At 43.6% G+C, this 19,213-nt stretch overlaps 1 protein-coding gene across 1 annotated transcript in view; it reads left to right on the forward strand.

The window, feature by feature from the left end:
- LOC115777479 (disks large-associated protein 1-like) overlaps positions 1-19,213 on the forward strand; it is a 93,413-nt gene that overhangs the window by 26,364 nt on the left and 47,836 nt on the right. Inside the window, 2 exon segments of the mRNA XM_030725397.1 lie at positions 1,573-1,768; positions 9,008-9,287. Coding sequence (XP_030581257.1) covers positions 1,573-1,768; positions 9,008-9,287 — 476 coding nt within the window.

The following is a 19,213-nucleotide window of genomic DNA, read 5'->3' on the forward strand; positions in this document are numbered from 1 at the left end:
CCGGGTAATGGTGCATGTCAAGCTCACCATTACATACATATTTACATCTAAACGGCATATAAACGTAGTATGTACCATGAATCGCCATCAGAGTAACAGCTGTTCGTTCATGAGATTCCGTAAAACCGGTCAAATCAGCGACAAAATCCTCTAATAATAATAATCCACTCTCGTGAGTCATTTAGTCACTTCGTTGAATAAATGTAGTCTGTTTTAAATGCATTCTGACAATCCGTTGGTGAGAAAAAGTATTGTAAACACTGTTTACGCATGACGGCGCACACAATCTTACTTCCTGCTCAGTTTCACCCACGGAGGACGCACTGATTACGCAGGGAGTTTATGGTTTCATGTGAAAACCCACCCCATAGCGCCATATACCCACGTGTCAGGAATTTTATTGGCTATACATCTGTGGTTTCGGATTTTGGGTCAGACTCGACCAATCAGAACGATTGGAGAACATTTGGGGCAGGTCCGGAAAAGTCACATGATGCGCTCTGGTTATTATTGGCTCTGGAAAACCCATTTCATAACATGATTGGCCAAATGAGGGGTCAATCCAATTCTGAAGGTCTAGTCTATCATATAAAAGCATTGTAAGGGTGGATGCAGCGTAATCAGGGGAGTGGGCATCAATGCTGTCATTGTGGACATGCAATGCGAGCTGCGGCATCTGCAATGACTTAGAACACCATTTCCATAAGTTTTTGCCTATAGAAACATTGTCTCAGTGAATGTGGGAAACCTGCCCTCACTCATCGGAGTATCACTTTCACTAGTTTGTGAAATAAGTTTTTAACTCTTTGTGCCAATGCTTTTTTTCATGACATAACTATATTGTAGTTGAACTAACAGAACAGTAACTATATTTTCAAGCTCAAGTCTAACACTAAAATTCTAGCACAGTTATAATCTTAAAATAGTGTGGCTCCACTAATTTAAGTTAGGAATTTATTTTTATTTATTTTTCTTTTATTTATAAAATACATAAAATGCAGTCATGTGTTCACACTTACTGTGTTTTTCATACACATTTTAAACTTGAAACTCACTGCAAAGTATCATTAAAATACAGTTTTATCTATATAAAGAAAACTGCTTGCCTGTTCTAAACCTTACCAGCCTTAAAAACAAAGACAAGGAGCTTCACAGAACTCCATGACTCCATTGTTAGACACAGAGACTCTGGATCCTTTAGTAGCTGCTGTTATTGAATGAATATGTGAACTTATCAAGCTTAGTAATGATTTAACAATGACAAGATAGGTAAGCTAGTTAAATTACAGTATACTGATACTTTTATTATCATTTATTAGCACGTGTTAATACACCAAAGCAGAAGAGTCAGGGAGATGAAGAAAATAGACAGGAGTACTGGCAGTCTCAAAGAGGGAGGTGGCAAAGGAAAAGACTGATAGAGTTATTTGTGAGACTGGACTCTAAGAAAGGAGAAAAGGACGTGTATCAAGACAGGGAGGCAGAATATCAACATAGCCAGTGACCAAAAGAGTATTACAACTTATTGTCAGCGTATGACATTGTGTATAACTCCTGTAATTCCTCTTGCAGGATTTCAACGGAGCACTCCCCCAAACTGCAGATCAGGAGCCACAGTTACCTGCGTGCGGTGAGTGAGGTTTCAATCAATAGAAGCCTGGATACCCTGGACCCCAAAACCCTCCTCGATCCCAAATCGCTGCTGTCCTCACCCCAATACCGCTCACGCAATGAAAGCTACATGAGAGCCATGAGCACCATCAGTCAGGTTGGTTGCCAACATTGCTGCCTTTATATTGACAGTACGCCCCATCCAGTCATTTCACCATAGCTAGAAAACAGCTTGGATGAAGATTTCAGTGTCTGACATAATTTTCACACTCTGCTGTGAAATTAAATGCAAGGGAGTTGGGGTGAGTTCCTGACTCTGTCCCAATTACATTATGTCTTACCTTTGCTCTAGAGCTGGCTCATGATATACATGTTGACCATTTATCTGCATTATTATTAACCATCTTCATAGAGCAGGTTCAGTGTTTTCAACACAGATAGTAATATATATAATCATTTCATCATCATCATCGTATGGACAGAGGTACAAGAGTGAGTCTCCACAGCCATCTGTAAAACATGTTGGAGACGCTGTCATTTGCGGCTGCATTTCCGCTAGTGGTCTTGGGTATCTTGTCACAAAGGAGGGAATTATGCACACAAAGAAAGTACACCTTCATTTTTTGAGCATGACAATGATACCAAGCACCCCTGGATAGAAAAACACACAGTGGAACACTATCAGTCATGAAGTGGCCTCCGCAGAGCCCGGACTAAAACATTATTGTATGTATGAGAACAATAAACAGCCAAAGAATGGTAAATGGACTAGTTCTTATATAGTGCTTTTCTACTCTGTTTGAGCACTCAAAGCGCTTACACAACCTTTTTACATTTACCCCATTCACACGCTTTCATACAAGCACTTCCATGGGTAACTAAGCTAAGTGCTTTTTTATTATCTCACATTCACAAACATTTGCGCTCCAACGGTTGCGTCGGAGAGCAAATTGGGGTTAAATATCTTGCCCAAGGATACATTGGCATGCAGCCTGGAGTAGCCAGGAATTGAACCGCCAACCTTCCAATCAGTAGGTGACCTGGTCTACCTCCCGAGCTACAGCCACCCCAAAGAAGAGCTTTATAATGAGTTTATACGTTTATTTAATAGGATCCCCATTAGCTGCAACCACCTGCAACACAAAGCACAGCTGACCAGCTGTGGAGTGTCATTTAAGAAGCCTGGGAGATCGATTCCTGGAGACTGTTTAAAGAAATGACAAGACAGCCTCCTCAGAGAAAATCCAAGATGGCGCCAGTTGTCCTCGGCAGTCCGTTGGTCTTTATATGTTTTATTTATATTCTTTTTGTATTTTGTGGCCTGTAAGTCTCTGTTTGTATACGACCGCCAGTCACTGCTAGATATTAACAAAAGTCTGCGCCAAACGAACTATGATGGGCATAGGACTTTGCCCCCACACCTCTCGGCTGTTCCTACCTACCTTCTCCGGACTTGGATTCTGCTTCCTTGGAGTAAGCGCCGCCGCTACCGTGGCAAGCGCGGAGGTAAACTGATAAAACTGAAGAACTGTTTGACACGTTCTTTTCCTCCTCTTTTGGCTAAAACTGGATTATTCTTATCTGTACCTCACCGCTTTCTGGACCCAATTGCTTCCACTCTGATGCCTGTTTCCTGTTCTGAGGTGAGCTTTCAGCTGCGCTCCCCCTGTTTCTCTGGTCTCCGACAAAATGGAATTAATATGCAGAACCTGAGGTCTCTTCCCCGGGCGGCTCGATCGGCTAATCCGCTGACCGCGGCCCCTGTTAGATTTGCCTTGGCGAATGTCAGATTGCTGGCAAACAAAACTTATATCCTAAGGGATTTTATCGCCTCTAGCAACTTGGATTTTTCTGCCTAACGGAGACATGGACTGATTACGGAGACGCCAGTGTCTTTGTGGAGCTTCTCCCACCTGGGTTTTCTTATTTTAATTACTCCCGGTCCTCTGGACGTGGTGGAGGTACGGCAATCATCCACAGAAATCACTTCAAGTGTAAACCATGTACCTTTTCAACGTCGAGCTTTGAGGCCACTGTATGTGTGATAAATTGCTCTAATCTGCTACTATGTGCCGTTATCTATCGCCCACCGAGATGCGATAAGGACTTTGTAAGTGATTTTTCTGACTTCTTAACAGAATTTATGACTGAGTTTGACCGTGTGCTTATACTTGGGGATTTTAACATCCATATTTGCTGTCCTACTAAGGGATTGGTGAATGAATTTCTTAATCTCGCTGACTCTTTTAATTTGACACAATGGGTGTCTCACCCCACACATGTCCACGGTCATACATTGGACCTTGTTTTTTCCTATGGTCTGCCTGTTTCTGATCTGTTGATTGGAGACAATTTCTTTTCTGACCACATGCCCTTTTTATTTAATTTTGTCTTGTGTGATGCTGTACTTAAACCACTGCCCCCGCTTGCTATCGTCGGATTTTTAATTCTCTCTCTGTCAATCTGTTTTCTGCTGCCTTTGAGCAGCTTATCATTCCATGTGATATGGACACAGAGCAATTAAGTCTTTGGCTAGATGCCTACTGCCTGGAAATCTTAAATACGTTGGCTCCTATGAAACTTAGGCAGTCTAAGACCAAACCTGAACCTTGGTTCAATGATCAAGTTCGTGAGATCAGACGTAAATGTCGTCGAGCCGAATGTAAATGGAAAAAAGACAATTTGCAAGCCTCCTTCCTGCTTCTCAGGAAATATTGGCATCTTTATCAAAGTTCCATTAAGGAGGCCAAAAAGGATTACTTGTCCAAGATTATTCTCGCTCATCAACATAATCTGCGTGTCTTATTCAAAACTATTGACTCTGTTCTTAATGTTTCACCGTACTTGCTTGGGGAGATGGGTGGTTTAACCTGCGATGATTTTATGAATTTCTTTACTGGTAAGGTGTCCAATTTAAGATCTCTTATTGTGTTACCTGAAAATGACCCTGCATGTTTGGCCATTCTGGATAGGTTTCAGCCAGTAGACTTGACCTTTTTAAAAAACATAGTTGAACACATGAAACCATTGGGCTCTCCTCATGATATTATTCCCCCTTACTTTATAAGGACATATTCCCTAGTATCGGGCACTCTATCCTTATCATTGTAAATAGTAGCCTGCTGTCAGGTGATGTCCCTGCGAGTTTTAAACATGCGGTGATACAGCCTCTTCTTAAGAAGACTAGCCTTGACCAGACTGTTTTGGCTAATTTCAGGCCTATCTCCAAACTACCTTTTATATCCAAAATACTAGAAAAAGTCGTCCTTTCTCAAATAAAGCCTTTTTTAGACCAACACACCATTTTAGAGACATTTCAATCTGGTTTTAAAGCTCAGCATAGTACTGAATCGGCCTTGGTGAGGGTTCTAAATGATGTTCTTAGGGCTAATGACTCTGGGAACTATGTCGTCCTTGTGCTTTTAGACTTATCTGCCACTTTTGACACAATAGACCACAGTATCTTATTGTCCCGTTTAAATACCCATGTTGGCTTTCATGGTACTGTTTTAAAATGGTTTGGTTCCTATTTGTCTGGCAGGTCTATATCTGTTAAACTAGCTGACGCAGAGTCCTTACCTGCCCCATTATCTTGTGAGGTTCCCCAGGGCTCAATTCTTGGCCCACTGCTTTTTTCTCTCTACTTGCTACCTTTGGGCTCAATTCTGCAGACGCATGGAATTTCCTTTTATTGCTATGCAGACGACATTCAAATGTATATGTCCTTAAAGAGAGGTGCCTCCTCGATTAAATCATTATTGCTATGTTTGGAGGACATTAAAGCATGGCTGGCCCTTAATTTTTTAAGCTTTAATGAAAATAAAACAGAAGTGATAGTGTTCTGTCCGAGTAGCCTGCAGGATTCATCTAAAATTGACCTGGGACCCTTAGCCCCTTACTTAAAGCAGACTGTGTCTAACCTGGGCTTCAAACTTGACTGTGAACTAAAATTTGATTTGATCGCCAGGTTGGGGCAGTGGTCCGCTCTTGCTTTCATCATTTAAGACAATTAACTAAGGTTAAGCCCTTGCTGGTGTGTTTTGGATCATTACCTGCAGCATAACCTGAGTGTGCTTGAGCTTCAGGGCATGAACTGATGGCCTGGCATTCTCCTTCAGTATTTTCTTGTAGAGAGCAGAGTTCATGGTTCCATCAATAACAGCAAGTCATCCTGAAGCAGGAAAGCAGCCCCAGACTATCACACTACCACCACCATGTTTGACTGTTGGTATGATGTTCTCTTTATGAAAGCTGAAAGTTCAGCTTTTGTCTCGTCAGTCCACAGAATATTTTACCAAAAGTCTTAGGGATCAGGAGGTTTTTTGCCAAAAGTGACACAACTCTTTGTGTTCTTTTTGTTCAGCAGTGCTTTTTCACCTTGGAACTCTCCCATTTTTGCCCAGTCTATTTCTTATTGTTGAATCATGAACTCTGACCTTAACTGAGGCAAGTAAAGCTGGCAGTTCTTTAGCTGATGTTTGGGTTCTTTTATGACCTCCTGGATGAATCATTGATGCTCTCTTGAAGTAATTTTGGTGAGCCGGCCGCTCCTGGAGACGACTGTTTTTCGCCATTTGTGGATAATGACTTTCACCCTGTTCACTGGAGTCCCAATTCCTTAGAATGGTTTTGCAACCCTTTCTTTTTTTTACTTTTTCTTATCTGTTCTTGAGTTTCTTCAGATTATGGCATGATGTGTTTCTTGTTTTTTTTTTTTTTTTTAGATCTTTTAGCCTACTTCCCTTTGGCAGACAGGTTCTGTTTAGGTGATGTCTCGATTCAACCAGTCAGGAAGTAATCAGGCCGGGGTGAGGCTTGTGAAATTGAACTCAGCTTGCATAGCCTGCAATGTGGGTCCTGTCAGCTGTGGTAGACTGCTGCCTCTATGGATCTGGTGCTTAGGGCCCGTTCTTGTTCTGCATAATCGGAGCCTTTGTGCTGTCCTTTCGGCTGCCCTTTTCTAGCCACGGATAGGATTTCTTGTCAGTTCTATCTGTTGATGGTACATCCCATGCAGGGACTTGGTTGTCCATGATAGTTCCTCCTCCTGTTCCTCAACACTGTCTGTCTTCAGCTGCCTGAGGCATTCTTGGAGAAGCTCGTCTCTGGGGCTTTCTTCCTGGTTTATTTGCGGATGCTCCGTGTTTCATCCTGGATTGTGGCTCTGACACTAATCCTCGCCTTCCTCTTTCCATTGCTCATAGAGTCTCAAGGTGCTGGAGTTCAGGTGGAGACCTCTGTACATCTCCTCCTGTGGCTAGCTTATTATTCCATCTGTGTATCTGATATGATGGGATGTATGCATTGATGACTTGGGATAAAGATGCATGAAGGTTGGCCACAACAATTGTGGCTGACCTTACATCTTTATCTTGTTGGCATGTGGGATACCTAGGTACTTGTAGCTGTCCCAAATATACTCCTGATCAAAATCTTAAGACCATTTAAAAAATTGCAAGAATTTGCATTTTGCACTTCAGCTCTGCTTAGAACCTTCTTAAGATCCAATAGTGCAAAATGCAAAGTCTTGCAATTTTTTAACTGGTCTTAAGATTTTGATCAGAAGTGTATATGCTATTCTGTCTTCTGGTAGCTCCACTCCCTCAGTCCAGGTCACATTCCTTCTCTTTGCAACCATTCAACCACACTTATCCAGTCTAAATGACAACCTGATATACTTACTGTAGATCCCAGTGAGATTGATCAGTGAGTTGATGTCTCACTTACTCCTGGCATACAGCTTGATGTCGTCCATGTACAGAAGGTGGCTGATGGTCACTCCACTCCTAAATCTATATCCTTACCAAATCTTAGTAATCAGCTGGCTTAGGGTTATACTGAACAACAGTGGGGCAGTGCATCACCTTGGTATATTCTGCACTTGATGGTGACTTGTGCCATTGCCTACCTCTACCTTCCCAAGTACTTCTAGGACTACTGTAGCAGTTGCAGATTGGAGGTCAGTGGTTTCAGTGATACTGATAGTGATGACCAGTGAGCTTTCATTTTCCCACCTCACCTTACCTTAAACACATCCCTAATTATTATTACCACACTGAATTGCCTATGTTAACCAATTCATTGTTGTCCTCTGCATGGAACTATCCTAAAAATTCCTACAACTTGTCAAAATAGTCTTGTAATAGAAATCTTTTTGATTACAGGTTGATTTAGTGTACATTAATTTAAAGGTTTTGGAAAATGTAAAGACAAATTTAGAAACTAAATGCTGGCATAAAAATTACTTAAGAATGATACAATAGACCACCTATTGTCTATGCGTGCAATGACTAGATGGTGTTTAAAGAAAAATTAAATTTCTGATTTACTGTTAGTGCAAAAACAGTGTGAAGTGAAACTGTACCTGTTTTGGACACATGTTCCTGGTGCTGAACACGTATTTGCACTGAAGAGGGAGGAAAGGAGCACATAAGACTGTATTCAGGCTGATTAAGGGGCAATACACAATTTTGGCACAAAATCTGTGTTAAACACCACCCTCTCACAAATACAGGTACAGGTAATTTTGAAGCCTTTCAAATTGCCTGACACAGCTGTAGGACTGGTCAGGTTCTACCATGGAAAGACTGGAAAGCTTTCTCTCAAAGATTCCATGATAAACAGCAAAATCATCCAAAGTAATGTGACCTTTTAAGGATCTTCTGTGGTTCACAGCCTATTCACAAGTTCATGAAAGTTAGCAAAGTTCCATTTCCCATAGGTCCTGCTCATATCATGCAATCTAAGGATCCCATCATTAAACTGGCCCATATCACTAAACTCAGAAAGCATATCCTTGGTTTTACAATGTCAAGTGCAGCACATGGTGGGACGATTCCATAACTAGGCCTGAGAGTAGCTTATCCTCTGAGGCCTAGGTCATTATTAGGTGTTAACCATAACCCCAACCCTGCATTTTAAAGAAATGCAAAACTGAATTTTTTGGGAAAGAATTACAATATTTTTTATGTGTATCAGTTATTTTCTTTGTTCCCTGATTGCAGAATAGAACTGTGAGAAAAGTTTAACAAAACAAACATTTTGATTGACTATTTCTAGAATTAGGGTTAGGGTTGGGTTCATCACCTGTGATCTCACATGGTTAAAAGGAAATGATGTTGAACATCCTGTGATGTCACTCAATAACTGCACCACTGCAGCGATTAAAAGGCAGCGGCTCCACTGTATCCACTGCCTTTTAAAATGGCAGCATACATTAGTATAGAAGTCCCACCAGGGACTCAAGCTGTATCCAGCAGGAAGAAACTAAATGCTGCCCTAAAGCATGCAATAATTGCAGTGATTTGAAAATACTTTGCAGGTTTCCTCAGTGTCTTCTGTCTAAATTATTTGCTCTGTTTTTCTTGTCCTCATCTGATTTCCTCTCGTCCATCAGCTGAGTGAGGTGGAAGTGAACGGGCAGATTGAGCAGGTGTGCGAGCAGGTCTACAGTGAGATGCAGTCTCAGGCCATGGAGGCTGCCATGGACAGCATGGACACCATGGACACACTGCCGATGCCGGGATGTTTCCGGATGCGGAGCCACAGCTATGTGAGGGCAATCGACCAGGGCTGTGGGGAGGAGGAAGGAGAAGGAGGGAGACCGCTGCTTCTGTTACCGTCCTCCCCACCACGTACGTCTGCCACCACTGTCAGGACCATCCAGAGCAGCACAGGTAAGAAATGGACATTTTGTTGCTGTGATTTTTTTTTTAATACCTGGGACCATAGGGAGAAAAAAAAACATATTCCTATATTAATGAGCAAGTTTGAATCTCTATACTGTTTGGTTAAATCTGTTGTAAGATGATTTAATTACTTTAAATGCAACTTAGAAGTAAATATCACTTGTAATGGGAACATGGATGCTGGAGAATTGCTTTCAGGTCAGTAGTGTCTTCAGTGCATCAGCGAGATGACCTTTGTTTGACCAGGTTAATATAATTTCCTATTTCCATAGAAATCTTGGTTTTGAGGAAACTTGAGATAGTTTCCTGAAGTGATGGAAACTGTGCTGCATTGCTGTGGATTTGCTTTAAAAAAGCCAAAGCTTCACACAGCTCAGTTCATGTTATATTTTTCTTCCAAGTCTCTTTGTTAGTGTGTTTAAATGGTCAGTAAGATAAAAACTAAAACAGTGCTTTCTGACAACTGTGGTTCATTAATGCGAGGTGAACAAAAAGGTCTGTAAAAATAGTTATATTATCAGCTTATATACATGACTTCATTTTTGCAGACCGCAGCATTGTGTTCACGTGTTTGTTTACATAAGAACATTCCAGCCAAAATTCTGTCAGAAAACACCAGAGTTTTAATACAATAATAAGACTTGTGCAGAGTAACTACTCATTTTTTCTCAGAGCCAAAAAAAACAATGCTGCATTTGTCCCCTAATATGCCCTCAACATTTGAACCTTTTCTGCATCAGTTTACTGTGGATACATCCATCCATCCATCCATTTTTTTCACCACTTACTCAGTTCAGCTGTCACAGGGCGAGAGGCGAGAGGTCACCAGGGCTGACAAATGGGGACACACGTGGATGCATCTTAATTTTTTTAATCAAAAAATCTTAAAAATATGAAAATAAAATCAAGGAAAATAAATTAGTTTATTGTAAATTGTAATTTTAAAACTGCTAGAAAAAATTATAGCTAATAGGATTCATTTTGTAAGTCAGTCTTTAAAACTGTCACAGTTATGTGGATTGACATCCCAACATGGCAGACACTAACATAACAGTGTTTTGTGGTCTTTTTTGTCAATTTGCAACTTCACTGTAGGTCCTAACATTTCACATACATAATGCAGACACTAATGTGTGTTTGCATGTTGGAAATGTTGGAAATTAAAAAAATACAAAAAAAGAAAGAGATTATATTTTTTACTTCCAGAGTTTTTTTTTATGTGTGTGGACTACGAGTCTGTTAAATAAATTAAAATAAAAAAAATAATAAGAGAAAGTAACTACAGAACTCAGTGTGTACTACAAAGAGCTAATCAGACACGTAACTCTTAAGAGTTTTATAAAAAATTCAAATAAATTAAATCATAATACACAATATAGACCTCAACTAAATGTAATATATCAACTGTATAGCTCAGTATAAAATTACTATTAATAATGAAAACTTTTCAGCTCCAAAAATCAAGCAGATTTCTTGTTTTTTTCTGCATCAAATTTGTTGAATATGTCACGTTGTGCTGCAGCAGGCAAGGCAGAGGACCCCAAAGACCAAAGACCCTCGAGGCTTGACTAACGTTTAACTTAAACTTTATTAAATAAACTCAAAGAGACCAAAACTGGATGGGAGCCAGCTACACAGGAAAACTCAAAACTTCCATCCATCCATTTTCTCCCGCTTATCAGGGGCCGGGTCGTGGGGACAGGAGCCTAAGCAAAGAAGCCCAGGCTTCCTCCAGCTCATCCGGAGGGACCCCAAGGCGTTCCCAGGCCAGCCGAGAGATATAATCCCTCCAGCGTGTCCTGGGTCTACCACGGGGTCTCCTCCCGGTGGGACGTGCCCGGAACACCTCACCCAAGAGGCGGCCAGGAGGCATCCTAATCAGATGCCTGAGCCACCTCAACTGGCTCCTTTCGATGTGGAGGAGCAGCGGCTTTACTCTGAGCCCCTCCCGGATGGCCGCACTCCTCACCTTATCTCTAAGGGAGAGGCCAGCCGCCCTTCGAAGGAAACTCATTTCTGCCGCTTGTATTCGCGATCCTATTCTTTCGGTCACTACCCAAAGCTCGTGACCATAGGTGAGGGTAGGAACGTAGATCGACCGGTAAATCAAGAGCTTCGCTTTTACACTAAGCTCCCTCTTCACCACGACAGACCGGTGCAGCGTCTGCATCATTGGAGAAGCAGCCCCGATCCGTCTGTCGATCTCCCGCTCCCTTCTCCCATCACTCATGAACAAGACCCCGAGATACTTGAACTCCTCCACTTGGGGCAAGAACTCGTTCCTGAGCCTGAGAGGGCACTCCACCTTTTTCTGGCTGAGGACCATGGCCTCAGACGTAGAGGTGCTGATTCTCATGCCGGCCGCTTCAAACTCGGCTGCGAACTGTTCCACTGCGACCTGGAGGCCACCCCCTGATGAAGCCAGCAGGACCGCATCATCTGCAAAAAGCAGAGATGAGACTCTGAGGCCACCAAGGAAGAAGCCTTCCGCCACCTGGCTACGCCTAGAAATTCTGTCCATAAAAATTATGAACAGAATCAGTGACAAAGGGCAGCCCTGACGGAGTCCAACACCCACAGGAAACGAATCTAACTTATTACCAGCTATATGGACCAAGCTCTCACTGTGGTTGTACAAAGACGGAATGGCCCGGAACAACGGGCCATTCACCCCATACTCCCGCAGGACCTCCCGCAGGACACCCCGAGGGACATGGTCGAATGCCTTCTCCAAGTCCACAAAGCACATGTAGACTGGTTGGGCAAACTCCCATGCACGCTGGAATATCCTTGAGAGGATAAAGAGCTGGTCCAGCGTTCCACGACCAGGAAAAAAAAACGCATTGTTCCACCTGAATCTGAGGTTCGACTAATGGACGGACCCTCCTTTCCAGCACCCTGGCATAGACCTTACCGGGGAGGCTGAGGAGTGTGATCCCCCGAAAGTTGGAGCACACCCTCTGGTCTCCCTTCTTAAAGATGGGGACCACCACCCCGGTCTGCGAATCCAATGGCACTGCCCCAGATCTCCACGCGATGTTGCAGAGGCGTGTCAACCAAGACAGCCCTACAACATCTAGAGCCTTCAGGAACTCAGGGCAAATCTCGTCCACCCCGGGGGCCCGGCCACGAACGAGTTGTTTAACTACCTCAGTGACCTCACCCCCAGTGATGTTCAAGTCATCTCCCTCGTCCCCAGACTCTGCTTCCACTACAGAAGGCATGTCAGTGGGATTCAGGAGGTCCTCGAAATATTCCTTCCACCGTCTGACTATAGCTTCAGTTGAAGTCAGCAGCACCCTGCCCGCACTATAAACCGTGTGAGTGGAGCACTGCTTTCCCCTCCTGAGTCACCTGACGATTTGCCAGAATCACTTCGATGCCGTCCGAAAGTCTTTTTCCATAGCCTCACCGAACTCCTCCCACACCCGAGTTTTTGCTTTGGCCACTGCCCGAGCTGCATTCCGCTTGGCCTGCCGATACCTGTCAGCTGCCTCCGGAGTCCCACAGGCTAACCAAGCCCGATAGGACTCTTTCTTCAGCTTGATGGTTCCCTTCACCTCCGGTGACCACCATCTGGTTCGGGGGTTACCACCACGACAGGCACCAACCACCTTGCAGCCACAGCTCTGAGCAGCAGCCTCAACAATGGAGGTGCGGAACATGGTCCATTCGGACTCAGTGTCCTCAGCCTCCCTCGGAATGCTGTCCAAGTTCTGCCGGAGGTGGGAGTTGAAGATCTCCCTGACTGGGGCTTCTGCCAGGCATTCCCAGCACACCCTCACAATACGTTTAGGTGCGCCAGGTCTGTCCAACATCTTTCCCCGCCACCTGATCCAACTCACCACTAGGTGGTGATCAGTTGACAGCTCAGCTCCTCTCTTTACCCGAGTGTCCAGAACATACGGCCGCAGATCTGATGATACGATTACAAAATCGATCATCGACCTGCAACCTAGGGTGTCCTGGTGCCATGTGCACTTATGGACATCCTTGTGTTCGAACATGGTGTTCGTTATGGACAAACTGTGGTTTGCACAGAAGTCCAATAACAAAACACCATTCGGGTTCAGATCAGGCAGGCCGTTCCTCCCAATCACGCCCCTCCAGGGCTCACTGTCATTGCCCACATGAGCGTTGAAGTCTCCCAGCAAGACTATGGAGTCCCCAGATGGAGCACTCTCCAGCACCCCGCCCAGTGACTCCAAAAAGGGTGGGTACTCTGAACTGTCATTCAGCGCATAAGCGCAAACAACAGTAAGGACCCGTTCCCCAGCCCGAAGGCGCAGGGAAACTACCCTCTTGTCCACCGCTGTAAACTCCGACGTACAGGCAGCAAGCCGGGGGGATACAAGAATACCCACCCCAGCTCGCCGCCTCTCACCGAGGGCAACTCCGGACTGGAACAGAGTCCAGCCCTTCTCCAGGAGACTGGTTCCAGAGCCCAGGCCATGTGTTGAGGTGAGCCCAACTATATCTAGCTGGTATCTCTCAACCTCACGCACTAGCTCAGGCTCCTTCCCCACCAGAGAGGTGACATTCCATGTCCCAATAGCCAGTTTCGATAGCTGGGGATCGGTCCGCCAGGGCCTCAGCCCTCGGCCACCGCCCGACACACACTGCACCCGACCCCTACGACACCTCCTGCGGGTGGTGGGCCTACAGGAGGGCGGGCCCATGTAACCTCTTCGGGCTGCGCCCGGCCAAGCACCACAGGCTAATGCCCGGCCACCAGACGTTCTCCCTCGAGCTCCCTCCCCAGGCCTGGCTCCAGGGTGGGGCCCCGGTAACCCTATTCTGGGCAGGGTAAACTGTTCCCTTGCTGTTTCAATAATAGGGGTCTTCTGAACTGCTCTTTGTCTGGACCCTCACCCAGGACCAGTTTGCCATGGGAGACCCTACCATGGGGACAAGCCCTCGGGCAGCATAGCTCCTGGGATCACTGGGGCACACAAACCCCTCCACCACGATAAGGTGGCGATTCACGGAGGAGAACTCAAAAACTTGAAATACAAAACACACAGCATAAGCCAACATTCAGGGCAAGGCAGACGAGGACGTGACAAGGAACTAAACAACACTGAGACCTTAAATACTTAACACACACTAGGAAATCAGGGCAAGTGGAAACAACAGGGCACAACAGGTGAAACAAGTAAAACTAGTAAAACTAATAACACCGGAAGCAAAACTCAACACAACACACAGTGAGCACGGGACTTGCCAAAATAAAACAGGAAGTGAGCAACTAAAATGCACATGCAGACTTAACAGAACACGAGGAATAACAGACACAAGAGACACCACAACACAAGGGACAGAGACTGAGGGGAAACTGAATACAAAAAGGGCTCAAGACACAGGGAGAAACAGACACAGGAGCACAAAGACACGGGAAGACCTGAACACAGGGAAATCAAAATAACAACAAAATACAAACAAATAAAACTGAGGATAATACAAAAAAAAACAATAACCCGAGAAACTAAACAGCAAGCAAACTAAGCACAACCTGAAATATGCAGCAAAAACAGAACATCACTAAAAGAACTCAGAACACTGGACCACCGGTATATCTGACATGCCAGTTGTATATCCAACCAGTGCAGGCTCTCAGTCATCCAGGTCACAGTCGTCTCTGGAGCTTGAAAAAAGGCGATGGACTTCTTTTTGCTTCTTGAAGATGTTTCACCTCTCATCCAAAAGGCTTCTTCAGTTCTCAACCAAATGGAGATAATCCACTAGCCAGTGTGTCATCCCCTCTATGTCCTCTCAGTGTGGGCTCAGCAGCAAATCCCTGTCTATGGTGTTGTAACAATCTCTGAGGGCATCTTCCATTTCAGGGGACCATCTCCTGATTGTTGCAGGCTGCTTTTGAACCAGGGGGGTGTACTGTGGCTGTAGGAAAACCTGTTTGTGGTCAGACTTCCCTAATGGGGGGAGGTTACTACATTCCTCACACTGGCATATAACAAGTCAATTGTCCTGTTGTTCCTTGTTGGACAGTCCACAACCTGCTAGAAAGCAGCCAAAGTAGAGTCCAAAGCAGCATGAATAAAGTCTCCAGAAATGAACATAAATGCCTCAGGATGCTGTGTCTGCAGCCTTGCTGTGACAGAGTGAATTCTCTCACATGCAGTGGCTGCGTCTTGGAAAATAATATGACCGCAGGCTAACGGCTCCAAGTCAGGGCAACATAAGACCGTCTTTATGGAGATATGTCCTGGGTTACACCAGCACACACACACACACACTTTTACCACAGGCTTTAGTGTCTCTGTCAGCTCTCACAGCAGTGAATCCCCACAGATCCATGTTAGCATCCAGTACGAGGCGGGTTAACCATGTCCGGTTGTCCGCTAGTCGAGCCTTTAGCTCAGCCCCGGCATTGCAGGCCCTGGGTCTCCTCCTGACCTTTGCCAGGATGGGGTGTCGTATCCCAGCTCGTCCCATTGTTCTCAGAGCCAGCAGATCCTCTCTCGAGTAAGAGAGGACCTGCTGGCTCCAGTTTGAATTTTAGAGTTAAAACTATCCATGCGATATGAGTGAAAAGAGTTACGAGAGTAATATAAAGTAAGAGAAAAGTGAAAAGAAAACACTAAGTACTACAGCTCTACTGGAAAGGCAGCCGTCATCCACAGTGGTGGAAGTATATCATATATAGGGTGTACATGTGCACCAATGGGCAACTTTCCCATTACAAACACATGCTGGGTACTTGTACTGGTACTAGTAATTTAATGAATAAAAAGAAAAATATTCTACCTTGAAAATGCAAAAATAAAATCTCTAAATTGAGTCATAGCATAAATGACATGAATTACTAAAACTGTTTAGTTAAAAAGCTAAATCCATGAGTAGTGTACACTGGTTTAGCCACCGTCCTGCTCTGTGTTCACAGTGTAATAAACCATAGTGCTGTCTAACACACACACACACACACACACACACACACACACACACACACACACACACACACACACACACACACACACACACACACACACACACACACAACAGGAAAAGAATTATAAAATGCTTCGGGATAAATCTGTTGTGAATTGCAGCAATGAACCAACAATGAACCAGAAATCTTATAAAGATAAGCTTGGAAAAGGCAAGAAAGGCAGTCTTCATGTGTGGTATTTAGATGAGAACATGCCAGAGTGCCACAGGGGACCTAATGTTGCTCTTTTTTTGTTTTAAATGCTCAACTGGAGTTGACCTACATTTGAGTCTGCTTACAGTTAACAAGAAGGATGCATGGTCACAGACTCAGACAGGCACACATGTAATAAAAGTTGCTCCAGTGTTTGCTGAACTGGGTTATCTGATGACCCAGCAAGCGACTGACTGACTGAGTGACTGACTGACTGAGTGAGTGAGTGACTGACTGACTGAGTGAGTGACTGACTGACTGAGTGAGTGACTGACTGAGTGAGTGACTGAATGACTGACTGAGTGACTGAATGACTGACTGAGTGACTGACTGACTGAGTGACTGAGGGACTGACTGACTGAGTGACTGACTGAGTGACTGACTGACTGACTGAATGAGTGACTGAGTGACTGAGTGACCGACTGACTGACTGACTGACTGACTGACTGACCGAGTGACTGAGTGACCGAGTGACTGACTGACTGAGTGACTGACTGACTGACTGACTGAGTGACTGAGTGACTGAGTGAGTGACTGACTGACTGACTGACTGACTGACTGACTGACTGACTGACTGACTGACTGACTGACTGAGTGACTGACTGACTGACTGACTGATTGCATTTTAAAATGTGACTTTTGCAAAACATGATGCTCCTACACTTGTGACAGTGACAATAATTAGAGCATAGTGCTTTGGAGTTAGCAGATAGAAAACTTTCAAAGAATCAAGTCTGAAGCTTTTCCACACACATGGTAAATGGACTGGTTCTTATATAGCGCTTTTCTACTCTACTTTGAGCCTTCAGAGCACTTTAGACAACATGTCTCATTCTCCCATTCACACACATTCTTTTTACACCTAAGTGCTTTCTATCTGACAGTCACACTGATTAACACATTGGAGAGCAACTTGGGGTTCAGTATCTTGCCCAAAGCATGCAGACTGGAGCAGCCAGGGATCAAACTACCAGAGCTGTGTGAATAGAGCAGGTTTAAAACAGTTAGTTGTAAGTGTGGAAAGCGTCGTTATTTCCTCATTGACTGCATACAACATTCACACAAACTTTGCAGTTGGGAGTTTGCAGGTTAAAGACAAATCCAAGAATGTGTGTACTTCTTGGGTGATATCTAGGAAAGTTTGGGGCTGAAGCACAGGTGTAAAAAATAGCTTTAAGACTTGTGCTTGGCTACAGGGGAGACACATCAGTAAACCAGTGTATGGTTGCTGAATTTTTTTTTTAACATTTTATTTTTAATTCCTTTATTTAACCAGGTAAAACCCAGTTGAGATCCAGATCTAATTTGCAAAAGGGACCTGGGCAGAAAATCTGCAGCACAACAACCTAATACCAACCAATATAAAACCAAGGTATTTATAGTTAGTGACAAAGTCAATTTGTACACCTAGAGCTGTGGTAAGCAATAGGGGGATCTCTGATAGTGTTCTGGAGTGGGAGAAGACCATTGCTTTCATCTTATCCACATTCAGAACCAACTTCAGAGTATGTAAATGAGTTTGAACCACATTGACTGTAAAAGCTCTATGGCATGCAGAAGTGAAGAGGAATAGCAATAGATTACCAAGTCATGTGTGTAAAAATGATAAAAAAACATCTGACAAATTATCACACAAGTTATTTATATAAATAGAAAATAAAAGTGGTCCAAGCCCTGTGCTACTCCATTTGTAATTGTAAGAAGTGCTGACGTGGAGCCAGCCCATTGAACTCTCTGGGTTCGGTTTGACAAGTAATCAGCCACCCACTAGGTAGCCTGATGTGAAAGCCCAATCCTGTGCAAAATTTTAATCAATATAGTGTTTGATTTACTGTGTCGAATGCCTTAGATAGATCAATAAACAAAGCAACACAGTGTTTTTTGCTTTCAAGTGCTTGGATAAGATCATTAACAACCTTTAAAGTGGCAGTAACTGTGCTCTGCTTTTTTCTAAAACCAGACTGATCATTTTGTAGAATAGAATTTGTATCTAAAAAAATCGTTCACCGGTCTGCAAGTAATTTTTCAAAAACTTTTGCCAAAATACATAATTTAGAAATTGGTCTGCAGTTGATAACTTCTGATGACTCCCCAGCCTTAAATAGAGGCAATACAAAAGCTGATTTCCAGACCCTAGGATTGTTGTTAGTGATTAGGTTGAAGATGTGAGCTCTGCTATAAACTCTGCAGACTTCAGAAAAAAAGGATCCAGATTATCTGGCCCTGGTGTTTTCCTGGTGTCTGTTTTTCAACTCTTTGAGAACCTCAGCTGTACATAAAGGAGCAAAGTTAAAAGTGGAAGTGTTACAATTATTATTCAGAAACAGTGTGTCAGTATTTACATTTGGGCCAATTGAATTTGAGTCATCAAATAGAGAGCCAACAAAAATAAAAAGTTCATTAAAATAACTTAGAATGGCTAGTTTATCAGACACAGCTTTGCTTTCTTTCAGTACAAAATTTGGAAAGTCACTCATTGGCGCTTGATCAGAAACTGATTTTACTGTTTTCCAGAATTTCTTTGGATCATTTAGATTTTTTGTCATCTCTGAAAGAAAAAACTTTGACTTTTCTAATTAGTGAGGTACATTTATTTCTCAATTTCCTAAAACAGAGCCAGCCATCCTCTGTTGTTTTTTCTTGCCTAAGCCCAAGCTGCATCTCTTTGTTTGAGCAGTGCCCCAATATCTGGGGAGAACCAGGGATTATTTCGGCCCTTCACCCTAACTTCACGTGTAGGAGCATGTTTGTTTGT

The sequence above is a fragment of the Archocentrus centrarchus genome, unplaced genomic scaffold (assembly GCF_007364275.1).
Source record: "Archocentrus centrarchus isolate MPI-CPG fArcCen1 unplaced genomic scaffold, fArcCen1 scaffold_54_ctg1, whole genome shotgun sequence".
NCBI lineage: Eukaryota > Metazoa > Chordata > Actinopteri > Cichliformes > Cichlidae > Archocentrus > Archocentrus centrarchus.